Source organism: Oncorhynchus gorbuscha, linkage group LG02 (assembly GCF_021184085.1).
Source record: "Oncorhynchus gorbuscha isolate QuinsamMale2020 ecotype Even-year linkage group LG02, OgorEven_v1.0, whole genome shotgun sequence".
NCBI lineage: Eukaryota > Metazoa > Chordata > Actinopteri > Salmoniformes > Salmonidae > Oncorhynchus > Oncorhynchus gorbuscha.
Genome location: NC_060174.1, coordinates 4,558,135 through 4,578,245, shown reverse-complemented (window position 1 = coordinate 4,578,245; position 20,111 = coordinate 4,558,135). Strand labels below are relative to the sequence as shown.

At 49.3% G+C, this 20,111-nt stretch overlaps 1 protein-coding gene across 1 annotated transcript in view; it reads left to right on the top strand.

Moving 5' to 3' along the window:
• Nucleotides 1-17,799, top strand: part of LOC123995421 (sushi, nidogen and EGF-like domain-containing protein 1) — a 163,746-nt gene extending 145,947 nt beyond the window's left edge. Inside the window, exons 30-34 of the mRNA XM_046299018.1 lie at nucleotides 11,274-11,390; nucleotides 14,269-14,356; nucleotides 16,666-16,748; nucleotides 16,850-16,877; nucleotides 16,995-17,799. Coding sequence (XP_046154974.1) covers nucleotides 11,274-11,390; nucleotides 14,269-14,356; nucleotides 16,666-16,748; nucleotides 16,850-16,875 — 314 coding nt within the window. The 3' untranslated portion in view covers nucleotides 16,876-16,877; nucleotides 16,995-17,799. The remainder of the gene's footprint in view (nucleotides 1-11,273; nucleotides 11,391-14,268; nucleotides 14,357-16,665; nucleotides 16,749-16,849; nucleotides 16,878-16,994) is intronic.
• Nucleotides 17,800-20,111: the final 2,312 nt, after the last annotated feature.

The following is a 20,111-nucleotide window of genomic DNA, read 5'->3' as shown; positions in this document are numbered from 1 at the left end:
TTCTGATCTATGCTAATATGTGCTGATCTATGCTAATCTATGCTAATATATGCTAATCTATGCTAATCTATGCTAATCTTCTCCTATAGGCGCCACTCAATAGAAACAGTATGTTAATTATTACGTCTCCATATAGACAGCGATGGATCATTGATCTTCTGGCCACAGGACTGTAGCTGGCAACGAGGAGGATGAAGGGAATGTCAACCAAGCTTTACAATAGCAATGTATTACAGCGAGAATGAGAAACATAAGAGACATGAGAAACATGAGAGAACGCTTTAAAGGGGATTACTTTGACCAGGGCCCACAGGGGAACCTCATAGGACTCTACCCACAGGGCTCTACCCACAGGGGAACCTCATAGGACTCTACCCATAGGGCTCTACCCACAGGGGAACCTCATAGGACTCTACCCATAGGGCTCTACCCACAGGGGAACCTCATAGGACTCTACCCATAGGGCTCTACCCACAGGGGAACCTCATAGGACTCTACCCATAGGGCTCTACCCACAGGGGAACCTCATAGGACTCTACCCATAGGGCTCTACCCACAGGGGAACCTCATAGGACTCTACCCATAGGGCTCTACCCACAGGGGAACCTCATAGGACTCTACCCATAGGGCTCTACCCACAGGGGAACCTCATAGGACTCTACCCATAGGGCTCTACCCACAGGGGAACCTCATAGGACTCTACCCATAGGGCTCTACCCACAGGGGAACCTCATAGGACTCTACCCATAGGGCTCTACCCACAGGGGAACCTCATAGGACTCTACCCATAGGGCTCTACCCACAGGGGAACCTCATAGGACTCTACCCATAGGGCTCTACCCACAGGGGAACCTCATAGGACTCTACCCATAGGGCTCTACCCACAGGGGAACCTCATAGGACTCTACCCATAGGGCTCTACCCACAGGGGAACCTCATAGGACTCTACCCATAGGACTCTACCCATAGGGCTCTACCCATAGGACTCTACTCATAGGGCTCTACCCATAGGACTCTACCCATAGGGCTCTACCCATTGGGCTCTACTCATAGGGCTCTACCCATAGGACTCTACTCATAGGGCTCTACCCATAGGACTCTACTCATAGGGCTCTACCCATAGGGCTCTACTCATAGGGCTCTACCCATAGGACTCTACTCATAGGGCTCTACCCATAGGACTCTACCCATAGGACTCTACCCATAGGACTCTACTCATAGGGCTCTACCCATAGGGCTCTACTCATAGGGCTCTACCCATAGGACTCTACCCATAGGGCTCTACCCATAGGACTCTACCCATAGGACTCTACCGACAGGACTCTACCCACAGGACTCTACCCACAGGGGAACCTCATAGGACTCTACCCATAGGGCTCTACCCACAGGGGAACCTCATAGGACTCTACCCATAGGGCTCTACCCACAGGGGAACCTCATAGGACTCTACCCATAGGGCTCTACCCACAGGGGAACCTCATAGGACTCTACCCATAGGGCTCTACCCACAGGGGAACCTCATAGGACTCTACCCATAGGGCTCTACCCACAGGGGAACCTCATAGGACTCTACCCATAGGGCTCTACCCACAGGGGAACCTCATAGGACTCTACCCATAGGGCTCTACCCACAGGGGAACCTCATAGGACTCTACCCATAGGACTCTACCCATAGGGCTCTACCCATAGGACTCTACTCATAGGGCTCTACCCATAGGACTCTACCCATAGGGCTCTACCCATTGGGCTCTACTCATAGGGCTCTACCCATAGGACTCTACTCATAGGGCTCTACCCATAGGACTCTACTCATAGGGCTCTACCCATAGGGCTCTACTCATAGGGCTCTACCCATAGGACTCTACTCATAGGGCTCTACCCATAGGACTCTACCCATAGGACTCTACCCATAGGACTCTACTCATAGGGCTCTACCCATAGGGCTCTACTCATAGGGCTCTACCCATAGGACTCTACCCATAGGGCTCTACCCATAGGACTCTACCCATAGGACTCTACCGACAGGACTCTACCCACAGGACTCTACCCACAGGGGAACCTCATAGGACTCTACTCATAGGACTCTACCCACAGGACTCTACCCACAGGGCTATACCCATAGGACTCTACCCACAGGACTCTGCCCAACGGTGGAACCTCATAGGACTCTACCCACAGGACTCTACCCACAGGGCTATACCCATAGGACTCTACCCACAGGACTCTGCCCACAGGGGAACCTCATAGGATTCTACCCACAGGACTCTACCCACAGGGGAACCTCATAGGACTACCCATATGATTCTACCCACATGGGAAACTCATAGGACTCTACCCACAGGACTCTACCCACAGGGGAACCTCATAGGACTCTACCCACAGGACTCTACCCATAGGACTCTACCCATAGGGCTCTACACATAGGACTCTACACATAGGGGAACCCATAGGACTATACCCATAGGGAAACCCATAGGACTCTACCCACAGTGGAACCTCATAGGACTCTACCCATAGGACGGTACCCATAGGACTCTACCCATAGGGGTCTACCACAGGGCTCTACTCATAGGACTACTCATAGAACTCTACCCATAGGGGAACCTCATAGGACTCTACCCATAGGGCTCTACCCATAGGACTCTACTCATAGGGCTCTACCCATAGGACTCTACCCATAGGACTCTACCCATAGGGCTCTACTCATAGGACTCTACCCATAAGACTCTACCCACAGGGGAACCTCATAGGACGCTACCCATAGGACTCTACCCACAGGACTCTACCCACAGGGATCTACCCACAGGGGAACCTCATAGGACTCTACCCACAGGACTCTACCCATAGGACTCTACCCATAGGGCTCTACACATAGGACTCTACACATAGGGGAACCCATAGGACTATACCCATAGGGAAACCCATAGGACTCTACCCACAGTGGAACCTCATAGGACTCTACCCATAGGACGGTACCCATAGGACTCTACCCATAGGGGTCTACCACAGGGCTCTACTCATAGGACTACTCATAGAACTCTACCCATAGGGGAACCTCATAGGACTCTACCCATAGGGCTCTACCCATAGGACTCTACTCATAGGGCTCTACCCATAGGACTCTACCCATAGGGCTCTACCCATTGGGCTCTACTCATAGGGCTCTACCCATAGGACTCTACTCATAGGGCTCTACCCATAGGACTCTACTCATAGGGCTCTACCCATAGGGCTCTACTCATAGGGCTCTACCCATAGGACTCTACTCATAGGGCTCTACCCATAGGACTCTACCCATAGGACTCTACCCATAGGACTCTACTCATAGGGCTCTACCCATAGGGCTCTACTCATAGGGCTCTACCCATAGGACTCTACCCATAGGGCTCTACCCATAGGACTCTACCCATAGGACTCTACCGACAGGACTCTACCCACAGGACTCTACCCACAGGGGAACCTCATAGGACTCTACTCATAGGACTCTACCCACAGGACTCTACCCACAGGGCTATACCCATAGGACTCTACCCACAGGACTCTGCCCAACGGTGGAACCTCATAGGACTCTACCCACAGGACTCAAACCCATAGGGGAACCTCATAGGACTCTACCCACAGGACTCTACCCACAGGGGAAGCTCATAGGACTCAACCCATAGGACTCTACCCACAGGACTCTACCCACAGGGCTATACCCATAGGACTCTACCCACAGGACTCTGCCCACAGGGGAACCTCATAGGATTCTACCCACAGGACTCTACCCACAGGGGAACCTCATAGGACTACCCATATGATTCTACCCACATGGGAAACTCATAGGACTCTACCCACAGGGGAACCTCATAGGACTCTACCCACAGGACTCTACCCACAGGGCTCTGCCCATAGGGGAACCTCATAGGACTCTACCCATAGGGCTCTACTCATAGGACTCTACCCATAAGACTCTACCCACAGGGGAACCTCATAGGACGCTACCCATAGGACTCTACCCACAGGACTCTACCCACAGGGATCTACCCACAGGGGAACCTCATAGGACTCTACCCACAGGACTCTACCCATAGGACTCTACCCATAGGGCTCTACACATAGGACTCTACACATAGGGGAACCCATAGGACTATACCCATAGGGAAACCCATAGGACTCTACCCACAGTGGAACCTCATAGGACTCTACCCATAGGACGGTACCCATAGGACTCTACCCATAGGGGTCTACCACAGGGCTCTACTCATAGGACTACTCATAGAACTCTACCCATAGGGGAACCTCATAGGACTCTACCCACAGGGTTCTACACATAGGACTCTACCCACAGGACTCAAACCCATAGGGGAACCTCATAGGACTCTACCCACAGGACTCTACCCACAGGGGAAGTTCATAGGACTCAACCCATAGGACTCTACCCACAGGACTCTACCCACAGGGCTATACCCATAGGACTCTACCCACAGGACTCTGCCCACAGGGGAACCTCATAGGATTCTACCCACAGGACTCTACCCACAGGGGAACCTCATAGGACTACCCATATGATTCTACCCACATGGGAAACTCATAGGACTCTACCCACAGGGGAACCTCATAGGACTCTACCCACAGGACTCTACCCACAGGGCTCTGCCCATAGGGGAACCTCATAGGACTCTACCCATAGGGCTCTACTCATAGGACTCTACCCATAAGACTCTACCCACAGGGGAACCTCATAGGACGCTACCCATAGGACTCTACCCACAGGACTCTACCCACAGGGATCTACCCACAGGGGAACCTCATAGGACTCTACCCACAGGACTCTACCCATAGGACTCTACCCATAGGGCTCTACACATAGGACTCTACACATAGGGGAACCCATAGGACTATACCCATAGGGAAACCCATAGGACTCTACCCACAGTGGAACCTCATAGGACTCTACCCATAGGACGGTACCCATAGGACTCTACCCATAGGGGTCTACCACAGGGCTCTACTCATAGGACTACTCATAGAACTTTACCCATAGGGGAACCTCATAGGACTCTACCCACAGGGTTCTACACATAGGGCTCTACCCACAGGGCTCTACCCACAGGGCTCAACCCACAGGGCTCAACCCATCGGGCTCTACTCACAGGGCTCTACCCACAGAGCTCTACCCAAAGGGCTCTACCACAGGGCTCTACCAACAGGACTCTATCCATAGGACTCTACTCATAGGCTATACCCATAGAGGAACCTCATAGGACTCTACCCACAAGGTTCTACCCATGAGGCTCTACCCATAGGGCTACACCCATAGACTCTACCATAGGACTCTACCAATAGGGAAACCCATAGGACTGTACCCATAGGTCTCTACCCATAGGACTTGACCATTAGGGAAACCCATAGGACTCTACCCACAGGGGAACCTCATAGGACTCTACCCACAGGGCTCTACCCATAGGACTCTAACCACAGGGGAACCTCATAGGACTCTACCCATAGGACTCTACCCACAGGACTCTACCCACAGGACTCTACCCACAGGGATCTACCCACAGGGGAACCTCATAGGACTCTACCCATAGGACTCTACCCATAGGGCTCTACTCATAGGACTCTACCCATAGGACTCTACCCACAGGGGAACCTCATAGGACTCTACCCACAGGGCTCTACCCATAGGACTCTACCCACAGGGGAACCTCATAGGACTCTACCCACAGGAATCTACCCAAAGGACTCTACCCATAGGACTCTACCCATAGGACTCTACCCATAAGGCTCTACACACAGGACTCTACCCATAGGACTCTACCCATAGGACTCTACCCATAGGACTCTACCCATAGGACTGTACCCATAGGGAAACCCATAGGACTCTACCCATAGGTCTCTACCCATAGGACGGTACCCATAGGGGAACCCATAGGACTCTACCCATAGTGGAACCTCATAGGACTCTACCCATAGGACGGTACCCATAGGGAAACCCATAGGACTCTACCCATAGTGGAACCTCATAGGACTCTACCCATAGGACGGTACCCATAGGACTCTACCTATAGGACTCTACCCATAGGGGTCTTACCCACAGGGCTCTACACATAGGGCTCTACCCACAGGGCTCTACCCACAGGGCTCAACCCATAGGGCTCTACAAACAGGGCTCTACCCACAGAGCTCTACCCAAAGGGCTCTACCCTCAGGAATCTTCCACAGGGCTCTACCATCAGGACTCTACCCATAGGGCTCTACCCATAGGACTCTACTCATAGGCTATACCCATAGAGGAACCTCATAGGACTCTACCCACAAGGCTCTACCCATGAGGCTCTACCCATAGGGCTACACCCATAGGTTCTACCATAGGACTCTACCCATAGGGAAACCCATAGGAATCTACCCATAGGGGAACCCATAGGGCTCTACCCATAGGTCTCTACCCATAGGACTCTACCCATAGGACTCGACCATTAGGGAAACCCATAGGGTTCTACCCATAGGTCTCTCTACCCATAGGACTTGACCATTAGGGAAACCCATAGGGCTCTACCCATAGGTCTCTACCCATAGGACTTGACCATTAGGGAAACCCATAGGACTCTACCCACAGGGGAACCTCATAGGACTCTACCCATAGGACTCTACCCACAGGACTCTACCCACAGGGCTCTACCCACAGGACTCTACCCACAGGGATCTACCCACAGGGGAACCTCATAGGACTCTACCCACAGGACTCTACCCACAGGGGAACCTCATAGGACTCTACCCATAGGGCTCTACTCATAGGACTCTACCCATAGGACTCTACCCACAGGACTCTACCCATAGGACTCTACCCATAGGACTCTACCCATAGGGCTCTACCCATAGGACTCTACCCATAGAACTCTACCCATACAGCTCTACACACAGGACTCTACCCATAGGACTCTACACATAGGGGAACCCATAGGACTCTACCCATAGGACTGTACCCATAGGGAAACCCATAGGACTCTACCCATAGTGGAACCTCATAGGGCTCTACCCATAGGACGGTACCCATAGGGCTCTACCCATAGGTCTCTACCCATAGGACTCTACCCATAGGACTTGACCATTAGGGAAACCCATAGGGCTCTACCCATAGGTCTCTACCCATAGGACTTGACCATTAGGGAAACCCATAGGGCTCTACCCATAGGTCTCTACCCATAGGACTTGACCATTAGGGAAACCCATAGGACTCTACCCACAGGGGAACCTCTAAGGACTCTACCCACAGGGCTCTACCCATAGGACTAACCACAGGGGAACCTCATAGGACTCTACCCATAGGACTCTACCCACAGGGATCTACCCACAGGGGAACCTCATAGGACTCTACCCACAGGACTCTACCCACAGGGATCTACCCACAGGGGATCCTCATAGGACTCTACCCATAGGGCTCTACTCATAGGACTCTACCCATAGGACTCTACCCACAGGGGAACCTCATAGGACTCTACCCACAGGAATCTACCCAAAGGACTCTACCCACAGGACTCTACCCACAGGGCTATACCCATAGGGCTCTACCCATAGGACTCTACCCACAGGACTCTACCCATAGGACTCTACCCATAGGACTCTACCCATACAGCTCTACACACAGGACTCTACCCATAGGACTCTACCCATAGGGCTCTACACATAGGACTCTACACATAGGGGAACCCATAGGACTCTACCCATAGGACGGTACCCATAGGACTCTACCCATAGGACTCGACCATTAGGGAAACCCATAGGGCTCTACCCACAGGACTCTACCCATAGGACTCGACCCACAGGACTCTACCTATATGACTCTACCCATAGGGGTCTACCCACAGTGCTCTACCCATAGGGCTATACCCACAGGGCTCTACTCATAGGACTACTCATAGGACTCTACCCATAGGGAAACCTCATAGGACTCTACCCACAGGGATCTACACATAGGGCTCTACCCACAGGTCTCTACCCACAGGGCTCAACCCATAGGGCTCTACCCACAGGGCTCTACCCACAGAGCTCTACCCAAAGGGCTCTACCCTCAGGATTCTACCACAGGGCTCTACCAACAGGACTCTACCCATAGGGCTCTACCCATAGGACTCTACTCATAGGCTATACCCATAGAGGAACCTCATATGACTCTACCCATAGGGAAACCCATAGGAATCTACCCATAGGGGAACCCATAGGGCTCTACCCATAGGTCTCTACCCATAGGACTCTACCCATAGGACTTGACCATTAGGGAAACCCATAGGGCTCTACCCATAGGACTCTACCCATAGGACTTGACCATTAGGGAAACCCATAGGGCTCTACCCATAGGTCTCTACCCATAGGACTTGACCATTAGGGAAACCCATAGGACTCTACCCACAGGGGAACCTCTAAGGACTCTACCCACAGGGCTCTACCCATAGGACTAACCACAGGGGAACCTCATAGGACTCTACCCATAGGACTCTACCCACAGGACTCTACCCACAGGGCTCTACCCAAAGGACTCTACCCACAGGGATCTACCCACAGGGGAACCTCATAGGACTCTACCCACAGGACTCTACCCACAGGGATCTACCCACAGGGGATCCTCATAGGACTCTACCCATAGGGCTCTACTCATAGGACTCTACCCATAGGACTCTACCCACAGGGGAACCTCATAGGACTCTACCCACAGGAATCTACCCAAAGGACTCTACCCACAGGACTCTACCCACAGGGCTATACCCATAGGGCTCTACCCATAGGACTCTACCCATAGGACTCTACCCATACAGCTCTACACACAGGACTCTACCCATAGGACTCTACCCATAGGGCTCTACACATAGGACTCTACACATAGGGGAACCCATAGGACTCTACCCATAGGATGGTACCCATAGGACTCTACCCATAGGACTCGACCATTAGGGAAACCCATAGGGCTCTACCCACAGGACTGTACCCATAGGACTCGACCCACAGGACTCTACCTATATGACTCTACCCATAGGGGTCTACCCACAGTGCTCTACCCATAGGGCTATACCCACAGAGCTCTACTCATAGGACTACTCATAGGACTCTACCCATGGGGAAACCTCATAGGACTCTACCCACAGGGATCTACACATAGGGCTCTACCCACAGGGCTCTACCCACAGGGCTCAACCCATAGGGCTCTACCCACAGAGCTCTACCCAAAGGGCTCTACCCTCAGGAATCTACCACAGGGCTCTACCAACAGGACTCTACCCATAGGGCTCTACCCATAGGACTCTACTCATAGGCTATACCCATAGAGGAACCTCATAGGACTCTACCCATAGGGAAACCCATAGGAATCTACCCATAGGGCTCTACCCATAGGACTCTACCCATAGGACTTGACAATTAGGGAAACCCATAGGACTCTACCCATAGGTCTCTACCCATAGGACTCTACCCATAGGGCTCTACCCATAGGTCTCTACCCATAGGACTCTACCCATAGGGAAACCCATAGGACTCTACCCATAGGTCTCTACCCATAGGACTGTACCCATAGGGCTCTACCCATAGGACTGTACCCATAGGGCTCTACCCATAGGTCTCTACCCATAGGACTCTACCCATAGGGAAACCCATAGGACTCTACCTATAGGACTGTACCCATAGGTCTCTACCCATAGGACTCTACCCATAGGGAAACCCATAGGACTCTACCTATAGGACTGTACCCATAGGGCTCTACCTATAGGGCTCTAACCATAGGACTACCCATAGGTCTCTACCCATAGGTCTCTACCCATAGGTCTCTACCCATAGGTCTTTACCCATAGGTCTCTACCCATAGGACTACCCATAGGACTACCCATAGGGCTCTACTCATAGGACTCTACCCATAGGACTCTACCCACAGTGGAACCTCATAGGACTCTACCCACAGGAATCTACCCAAAGGACTCTACCCACAGGACTCTACCCACAGGGCTATACCCATAGGGCTCTACCCATAGGACTCTACCCACAGGACTCTAGCCATAGGACTCTACACATAGGGGAACCCATAGGACTCTACCCATAGGATGGTACCCATAGGACTCTACCCATAGGACTCGACCATTAGGGAAACCCATAGGGCTCTACGCACAGGACTGTACCCATAGGACTCGACCCACAGGACTCTACCTATATGACTCTACCCATAGGGGTCTACCCACAGTGCTCTACCCATAGGGCTATACCCACAGGGCTCTACTCATAGGACTACTCATAGGACTCTACCCATAGGGAAACCTCATAGGACTCTACCCACAGGGATCTACACATAGGGCTCTACCCACAGGGCTCTACCCACAGGGCTCAACCCATAGGGCTCTACCCACAGGGCTCTACCCACAGAGCTCTACCCAAAGGGCTCTACCCTCAGGAATCTACCACAGGGCTCTACCAACAGGACTCTACCCATAGGGCTCTACCCATAGGACTCTACTCATAGGCTATACCCATAGAGGAACCTCATAGGACTCTACCCATAGGGAAACCCATAGGAATCTACCCATAGGGCTCTACCCATAGGACTCTACCCATAGGACTTGACAATTAGGGAAACCCATAGGACTCTACCCATAGGTCTCTACCCATAGGACTCTACCCATAGGGCTCTACCCATAGGTCTCTACCCATAGGGCTCTACCCATAGGTCTCTACCCATAGGACTCTACCCATAGGGCTCTACCCATAGGACTCTACCCATAGGACTGTACCCATAGGGAAACCCATAGGACTCTACCCATAGGTCTCTACCCATAGGTCTCTACCCATAGGACTCTACCCATAGGGAAACCCATAGGACTCTACCCATAGGTCTCTACCCATAGGACTCTACCCATAGGGCTATACCCATAGGGCTATACCCATAGGTCTCTACCCATAGGACTCTACCCATAGGGAAACCCATAGGACTCTACCTATAGGACTGTACCCATAGGGCTCTACCTATAGGGCTCTAACCATAGGACTACCCATAGGTCTCTACCCATAGGTCTCTACCCATAGGTCTCTACCCATAGGTCTTTACCCATAGGTCTCTACCCATAGGACTACCCATAGGACTACCCATAGGAGTCTACCCATAGGACTCTACCCAACGGGCTCTGGTCAAATGTTGTGCTCTAAAAAGAGAATAGGTTGAATTTGGATAGCAGGCAGCCTTAGTGAAACCTGAGCTGGTGGTTTGTCTGCTGGGCTCCACTTAACTCGGGGTCCTGACAGCAGCTGCTGTGTTTCAGAGTCGTCCCAGGACTGCCGGAGTCTGCCCTGCCTGAACGGGGGTACGTGTGCGAAGGGCGGCGACTCCTACATCTGCGACTGCGTAGCCGGGTTCAAGGGCAGGCAGTGTGAGCTGTGTGAGTTCATGCCTTCTGTCTTGGTCTCCACCACAGGACACATTGACATTGGAGTGCCATACACACCACTTAGCTGTCCCCATAGGAAAACCCTTTAAAGAACCTTGCTGGTTCCAGGTAGAACTGTTTTGGGTTACGTGTAGCTCAGATGGTAGAGCATGGCGAGGGTTGTGGGTTCGATTCCCACGGGTGGCCAGTACAGGGTTGTGGGTTCGATTCCCACGGGTGGCCAGTACAGGGTTGTGGGTTCGATTCCCACGGGTGGCCAGTACAGGGTTGTGGGTTCGATTCCCACGGGTGGCCAGTACAGGGTTGTGGGTTCGATTCCCACGGGTGGCCAGTACAGGGTTGTGGGTTCGATTCCCACGGGTGGCCAGTACAGGAAAAAAAGGATGAGAAATGTATGTACTCACTATTGGATAAGAGTATCTGCTAAATGACTCAAAAAATAAAAATAAAATTGAACCATTTCCACAGGGAGTTCTACACGGAACCCAAATTGGTTCTACCTGGAATCCAAAATGGTTCTATTTGGAACCCAAAATGGTTCCACCCATGGGAATCGAACCCACAACCCTGGCGCTGCAACCGCCATGCTCTACCATCTGAGCTTTCTAGTTTGGCATAGAACAACTGCATTTTCTCTCAGGTCAACTGTCTTGGGCTTTCAGAAAAAGTAGATTCAGATGTCTTCCTCATATAGGAGGACATCATTTCCCAGCACCATAACTACCCAGCACCATAACTACCCAGCACCATAACTACCCAGCACCATAACCACCCAGCACCATAACTACCCAGCACCATAACTACCCAGCACCATAACTACCCAGCACCATAACTACCCAGCACCATAACTACCCAGCACCATAACTACCCCAGCACCATAACTAACCCAGCACCATAACTACCCAGCACCATAACTACCCAGCACCATAACCACCCAACACCATAACCACCCAGCACCATAACTACCCAGCACCATAACTACCCAGCACCATAACTACCCAGCACCATAACTACCCAACACCATAACTACCCAGCACCATAACTACCCAGCACCATAACTACCCAGCACCATAACTACCCAGCACCATAACCACCCAACACCATAACTACCCAGCACCATAACTACCCAGCACCATAACCACCCAGCACCATAACTACCCAGCACCATAACCACCCAACACCATAACTACCCACCACCATTACATTTACATTACATTTAAGTTATTTAGCAGACACTCTTATCCAGAGCGACTTACAAATGACAAAACACCATAACTAACCCAGCACCATAACTACCCCAGCACTATAACTACCCCAGCACCATAACTACCCCAGCACCATAACTACCCAGCACCATAACCACCCAACACCATAACTAACCCAGCACCATAACTACCCCAGCACCATAACTACCCCAGCACCATAACTACCCCAGCACCATAACTACCCAGCACCATAACTACCCCAGCACCATAACTACCCCAGCACCATAACTACCCAACAACATCCTCACATAGAAAATAGAACTTTGCAAGTCATAACATAACTATAATATCACCATTCAGGCACAAAGCACTTCAAAACTAAATAGGTTATTTTGAAATACAAGCTTTGCCTTTGGTTTGAACTTGTCCAATCACGTTCACCAGTAACGCAAGGTGTTATGCTGCAGCAATGTAGGAGATCACATACATACACACACACACACGCACGCACGCACGCACGCACGCACGCACGCACGCACGCACGCACGCACGCACGCACGCACGCACACACACACACACACACACACACACACACACACACACACACACACACACACACACACACACACACACAGCCCACTTCTCTTTTTAATAGAGTACCACAGTATGAGTCATAATTCCCATAAAACCTAGCGGTCAAACAGGGAAATGGTTCCAATCGGGTTTTTTTCCACCATCCCCCCCCCCCATAGAGGATCTTAGAAACAGTTCAAATACCATTTCAATACCATTTCAATAACCGTGTAAATCTCTCTCGAACAAGGTGACTTTTGTAAATACATTCTATTTGTCTGTATTGTGTGTGTTAAGACACATAAAACTGTGGGGCTCTGTACTGTACATTTCTACGTCCAAACACCCTCAGTCAAACTGTTTAAACATTTCTTTCCTAAAACCATCAATCACTAGGGAGGAGTGCCAAATTCCAACCTCCCTATCTCTCCTCTCTCTCACTCCTTCTCAGGCTAAATCCCCCTGTCTCTCTCGCTCTCGCTCTCTCTCTCTCTCTCTCTCTCTCTCTCTCTCTCTCTCCTCAGAACAAATCTCTCTCCCCCTCTCTTTCACCTTCTCTCGCTCCCTCTATTTCACCTTCTCTCTCTCGCTCTCTCTCGCTCTCTCTCTTTTTCTCTCTCTCTCTCTCTCTCTCTCTCTCTCTCTCTCTCTCTCTCTCTCTCTCTCTCTCTTTCTTTCTTTCTTTCTTCCTCAAACCAAATCCCTCTCTCCCTTTCTCTGCATCTTCTCTCTCCCTCTCTCTCTCTCTCTCTCTCTCTCTCTCTCTTCCTTCCTCTCTCTTTCTGTTCATACCAAATCCCTCCCTCCCTATCATTCTCCCTCCTTATGTCACTCCCCCTCCTTATGTCCCTCTCTCCCTCTTCCTCCCTCTCCCTCTCTCTCCCTCTTCCCCTGACCAAATCCCCCCCTCCCTATTACTCTCCCACCATATGTCCCTCTCTCCCTCTTTCTTCCTCCCTTTTTGTCTTCTCCTCAATCCCTCGTGTCATATTTAACAGCCTTTTTAACTGCCTCTTCCTTCAGAACCTCTCCTCTCAGTGCTTTAACACATATCTGTGTGTTTGTCCTGCTGCGACCACGTCTGTCTGCAGTCTGCCAGCGAGTGCCCCACCCGTGTACCCGCCTCTACTCTGAAACCAAGAGCGTGCCCGTCTGGGTGGGTGAAGTCTGCCATTACCTGTGAGTGTCAAAAAGTGGACGCGGACATCCTCTGCATTTTTATACACTGCTCAAAAAATAAATAAAGGGAACACTTTTAAACAAACACAATGTAACTCCAAGTCAATCACACTTCTGTGAAATCAAACTGTCCACTTAGGAAGCAACACTGATTGACAATACATTTCACATGCTGTTGTGCAAATGGAATAGACAACAGGTGGAAATTATAGGCAATTTGCAAGACACACCCAATAAAGGAGTGGTTCTGCAGGTGGTGACCACAGACCACTTCTCAGTTCCTATGCTTCCTGGCTGATGTTTTGGTCTCTTTTGAATGCTGGCGGTGCTTTCACTCTAGTGGTATCATGAGACGGAGTCTACAACCCACACAAGTTGCTCAGGTAGTGCAGCTCATCCAGGATGGCACATCAAAGCGAGCTGTGGCAAGAAGGTTTGCTGTGTCTGTCAGAGTAGTGTCCAGAGCATGGAGGCGCTACCAAGAGACAGGCCAGTACATCAAGAGACGTGGAGGAGGCCGTAGGAGGGCAACAACCCAGCAGCAGGACCGCTACCTCCGCCTTTGTGCAAGGAGGAGCAGGAGGAGCACTGCCAGAGCCCTGCAAAATGACCTCCAGCAGGCCACAAATGTGAATGTGTCTGCTCAAACAGTCAGAAACAGACTCCATGAGGGTGGTATGAGGGCCCGACGTCCACAGGTGGGGGTTGTGCTTACAGCCCAACACCGTGCAGGACATTTGGCATTTGCCAGAGACCACCAAGATTGGCAAATTCGCCACTGGCGCCCTGTGCTCTTCACAGATTAAAGCAGGTTCACACTGAGCACATGTGACAGACGTGCCAGAGTCTGGAGACGCCGTGGAGAATGTTCTGCTGCCTGCAACATCCTCCAGCATGGCCGGTTTGGCGGCGGCTCAGTCATGGTGTGGGGTGGAATTTCTTTAGGGGACCGCACAGCCCTCCATGTGCTCGCCAGAGGTAGCCTGGCTGCCATTAGGTACCGAGATGAGATCCTCAGACCCCTTGTGAGACCATATGCTGGTGCGGTTGGCTCTGGGTTCCTCCTAATGCAAGACAATGCTAGACCTCATGTGGCTGGAGTGTGTCAGCAGTTCCTGCAAGAGGAAGGCATTGATGCTATGGACTGGCCCGCCTGTTCCCCAGACCTGAATCCAATTGAGCACATCTGGGACATCATGTCTCACTCCATCCACCAACACCACGTTGCACCACAGACTGTTCAGGAGTTGGCGGATGCTTTGGTCCAGGTCTGGGAGGAGATCCCTCAGGAGACCATCCGCCACCTCATCAGGAGCATGCCCAGGCGTTGTAGGGAGGTCATACAGGCACATGGCAGTGCCACACACAGTAAGAGACAGGGGTACCTAGGGAAGGAAGGGGTGTATCTTCCCTGATTTGAACCCAGTTAGGGACAGGGGAACCTAGGGAGGGAAGGGGTGTATCTTCCCTGATTTGATCCCAGTTAGGGACAGGGGTACCTAGGGAAGGAAGGGATGTGTCTTCCCTGATTTGAACCCAGTAAGAGACAGGGGTACCTAGGGAAGGAAGGGATGTGTCTTCCCTGATTTGAACCCAGTAAGAGACAGGGGTACCTAGGGAAGGAAGGGGTGTATCTTCCCTGATTTGAACCCAGTAAGAGACAGGGGTACTTGGGGAAGGAAGGGGTGTGTCTTCCCTGATTTGAACCCAGTAAGAGACAGGGGTACCTAGGGAAGGAAGGGGTGTATCTTCCCTGATTTGAACCCAGTAAGAGACAGGGGTACCTAGGGAAGGAAGGGGTGTATCTTCCCTGATTTGAACCCAGTAAGAGACAGGGGTACATAGGGAAGGAAGGGGTGTGTCTTCCCTGATTTGAACCCAGTAAGAGACAGGGGTACCTAGGGAAGGAAGGGATGTGTCTTCCCTGATTTGAACCCAGTTAGGGACAGGGGTACCTAGGGAAGGAAGGGGTGTATCTTCCCTGATTTGAACCCAGTAAGAGACAGGGGTACATAGGGAAGGAAGGGGTGTGTCTTCCCTGATTTGAACCCAGTTAGGGACAGGGGTACCTAGGGAAGGAAGGGGTGTATCTTCCCTGATTTGAACCCAGTAAGAGACAGGGGTACCTCTGGAAGGAAGGGATACTGTAAAAACACTGACACCTGTTAAATATAGTATATACTAGTATATTATACTAGTATAACTGTAAATGGGTTTCATCCCTACAAGAAGCATGTTGAATAATCAGTATTTATATGTACTTTGTATGTTTAGTAGGTAAGCCATTTTTCCCCCTTTGTACCCCCCAGGTATAAAATAACGTATAAAGTCCAGCAGGATATTTGCTATCGAGAGATCTGTGGACCACCACTGCTTCCCAAGAAAAGCCCCAGTGAGTTTGATTGAACAGTTCGGTCACCCGAATGAAGTAATTCTTGGCTTTAATACAATCATATTGTTGTTTTCACATGTCATTATTCTCTGTTTGGACAGACAGAAGAACTAACAGACAACATTAATGGTTGGTAAAAACAGACATTACAATGAGCAATCTACTGAAATATATTGATTTAATTTAAAATGTAATACAATTTGCTTTGGTTTCAGTTAAAATAAAATTGATATTTTCTACTTTCAGAAAGCTAATCTTGGATGACCCATGTTGACCCATGTTGCCCAGAGATTGGCCTATTGGATGACCCATGTTGACCCATGTTGCCCAGAGATTGGCCTATTGGATGACCCATGTTGACCCATGTTGCCCAGAGATTGGCCTATTGGATGACCCATGTTGACCCATGTTGCCCAGAGATTGGCCTATTGGATGACCGATGTTGACCCATGTTGCCCAGAGATTGGCCTATTGGATGACCCATGTTGACCCATGTTGCCCAGAGATTGGCCTATTGGATGACCCATGTTGACCCATGTTGCCCAGAGATTGGCCTATTGGATGACCCATGTTGACCCATGATGACCCAGAGATTGGCCTATTGGATGACCCATGTTGACCCATGTTGCCCAGAGATTGGCCTATTGGATGACCCATGTTGACCCATGTTGACCCAGACATTGACTTATTGGATGACCCATGTTGACCCATGTTGCCCAGAGATTGACCTATTGGATGACCCATGATGCCCAGAGGTTGACCTGTTGTAGCCGCAGCTTGAATGAGGATTTGGAGGAAGCTAACAAGTGGAATATGATTGACCCCGACAACCATCAATGAGATTTGGCCCCAGAATCATCAATAATTTCTAACTATTCTATGTCATATTTTTTTTAACAGAATTTTCACTCATGACGGATGACAAATGTACCATAAACAGTTCACACCTGTGTAAAATCAAAACATTATACATACCTCATGTCTCACATACAGTGGGGCACATAGTCAGCCACCAATTGTGCAAGTTCTCCCACTTAAAAAGATGAGAGAGGCCTGTAATTTTCATCATAGGTACACTTCAACTATGACAGACAAAATGAGAAAAAAAATCCAGAAAAACACATTGTAGGATTTTTTATGAATTTATTTGCAAATTATGGTGGAAAATAAGTATTTCGTCACCTACAAACAAGCAAAGATTTCTGGCTCTCACAGACCTGTAACTTCTTCTTTAAGAAGCCACTCCTTCGTTGCCCGGGCGGTGTGTTTGGGATCATTGTCATGCTGAAAGACCCAGCCACGTTTCATCTTCAATGCCCTTGCTGATGGTAGGCTTTGTTACTTTGGTCCCAGCTCTCTGCAGGTCATTCACTAGGTCCCCCCGTGTGGTTCTGGGATTTTTGCTCACCGTTCTTGTGGTCATTTTGACCCCACAGGGTGAGATCTTGCTTGGAGCCCCAGATCGAGGGAGAATATCAGTGGTCTTGTATGTCTTCCATTTCCCAATAATTGCTCCCACAGTTGATTTCTTCAAACTAAGCTGCTTACCTATTGCAGATTCAGTCTTCCCAGCCTTGTGCAGGTCTACAATTTTGTTTCTGGTGTCTTTTGACAGCTCTTTGGTCTTGGCCATAGTGGAGTTTGGAGTGTGACTGTTTAAGGTTGTGGACAGGTGTCTTTTATACTGATAACAAGTTCAAACAGGTGCCATTAATACAGGTAACGAGTGGAGGACAGAGGAGCCTCTTAAAGAAGAAGTTACAGGTCTGTGAGAGCCAGAAATCTTTGCTTGTTTGTAGGTGACCAAATACTTATTTTCCACCATAATTTGCAAATAAATTCATTAAAAATCCTCTACAATGTGATTTTCTGGATTTTTTTTCTCATTTTGTCTGTCATAGTTGAAGTGTACCTATGATGAAAATTACAGGCCTCTCTCATCTTTTTAAGTGGGAGAACTTGCACAATTGGTGGCTGACTAAATACTTTTTTTGCCCCACTGTATTGGTAGTTTAGTCCCTCTGCTCAGGGAAATGTGTATATTGTCTGTTTCCTCACAAACAACCCTATTTTAAAATCTGTATCGATTGATTTAACAATAAATGTAACTGTTTTACCTCTTAGCCAAAAAACATGTTCAGTAATCAGTACTGGAAAATAAGTGCCTGTCTTTGTGTCTTTCAACTCTAAACCAACATCACTGCTAGCTATCATGTAAATAGTGTTTATAGGCTGTTTTGTAGGTGAATATTTTAATAATTAAAATGTTAAAATGTTATTTTCGTGTCACGTTTTATTTCATATTTATTTCAAATGTAATTGTGCAGGAATGTCTATAGCTTCAATATGTTTGCGTGTGAATAACGTAGACTGTATAACAGACACCTGTTGGAAAAAGTAGGGCCTCCATTTGAAGATGTGTTCTCTGCATGTATTGTGCTGCAGTAGCCCACCACAAGGTGTCTTTGTCTACACTGCATCAACGTGATATTTTTGGGGGTATGTGCGTTGTTCGATTAAAATCAAATCAAATTGTATTTATCACATGCGCTGAATACAACTGGTGTGGACTTTAAAGTGAAATGCTTACTTACAAAACCTTTCCTAACGATGGAGAGTTTAAAAATAATAATACAAAATAAAATAGTAACTAACACAAGAAGAAGAAAATACAATACACAAGAATGGAGCTATATACAGGAAGTACCAGATCAATGTGGAGCTATATACAGGAAGTACCAGATCAATGTGGAGCTATATACAGGAAGTACCAGATCAATGTGGAGCTATATACAGGAAGTACCAGATCAATGTGGAGCTATATACAGGAAGTACCAGATCAATGTGGAGCTATATACAGGAAGTACCAGATCAATGTGGAGCTATATACAGGAAGTACCAGATCAATGTGGAGCTATATACAGGAAGTACCAGATCAATGTGGAGCTCTATACAGGAAGTACCAGATCAATGTGGAGCTATATACAGGAAGTACCAGATCACTATGGAGCTATAGACAGGAAGTACCAGATCAATGTGGAGCTATATACAGGAAGTACCAGATCAATGTGGAGCTATATACAGGAAGTACCAGATCAATGTGGAGCTATATACAGGAAGTACCAGATCAATGTGGAGCTATATACAGGAAGTACCAGATCAATGTGGAGCTATATACAGGAAGTACCAGATCAATGTGGAGCTATATACAGGAAGTACCAGATCAATGTGGAGCTATATACAGGAAGTACCAGATCAATGTGGAGCTATATACAGGAAGTACCAGATCAATGTGGAGCTATATACAGGAAGTACCAGATCAATGTGGAGCTATATACAGGAAGTACCAGATCAATGTGGAGC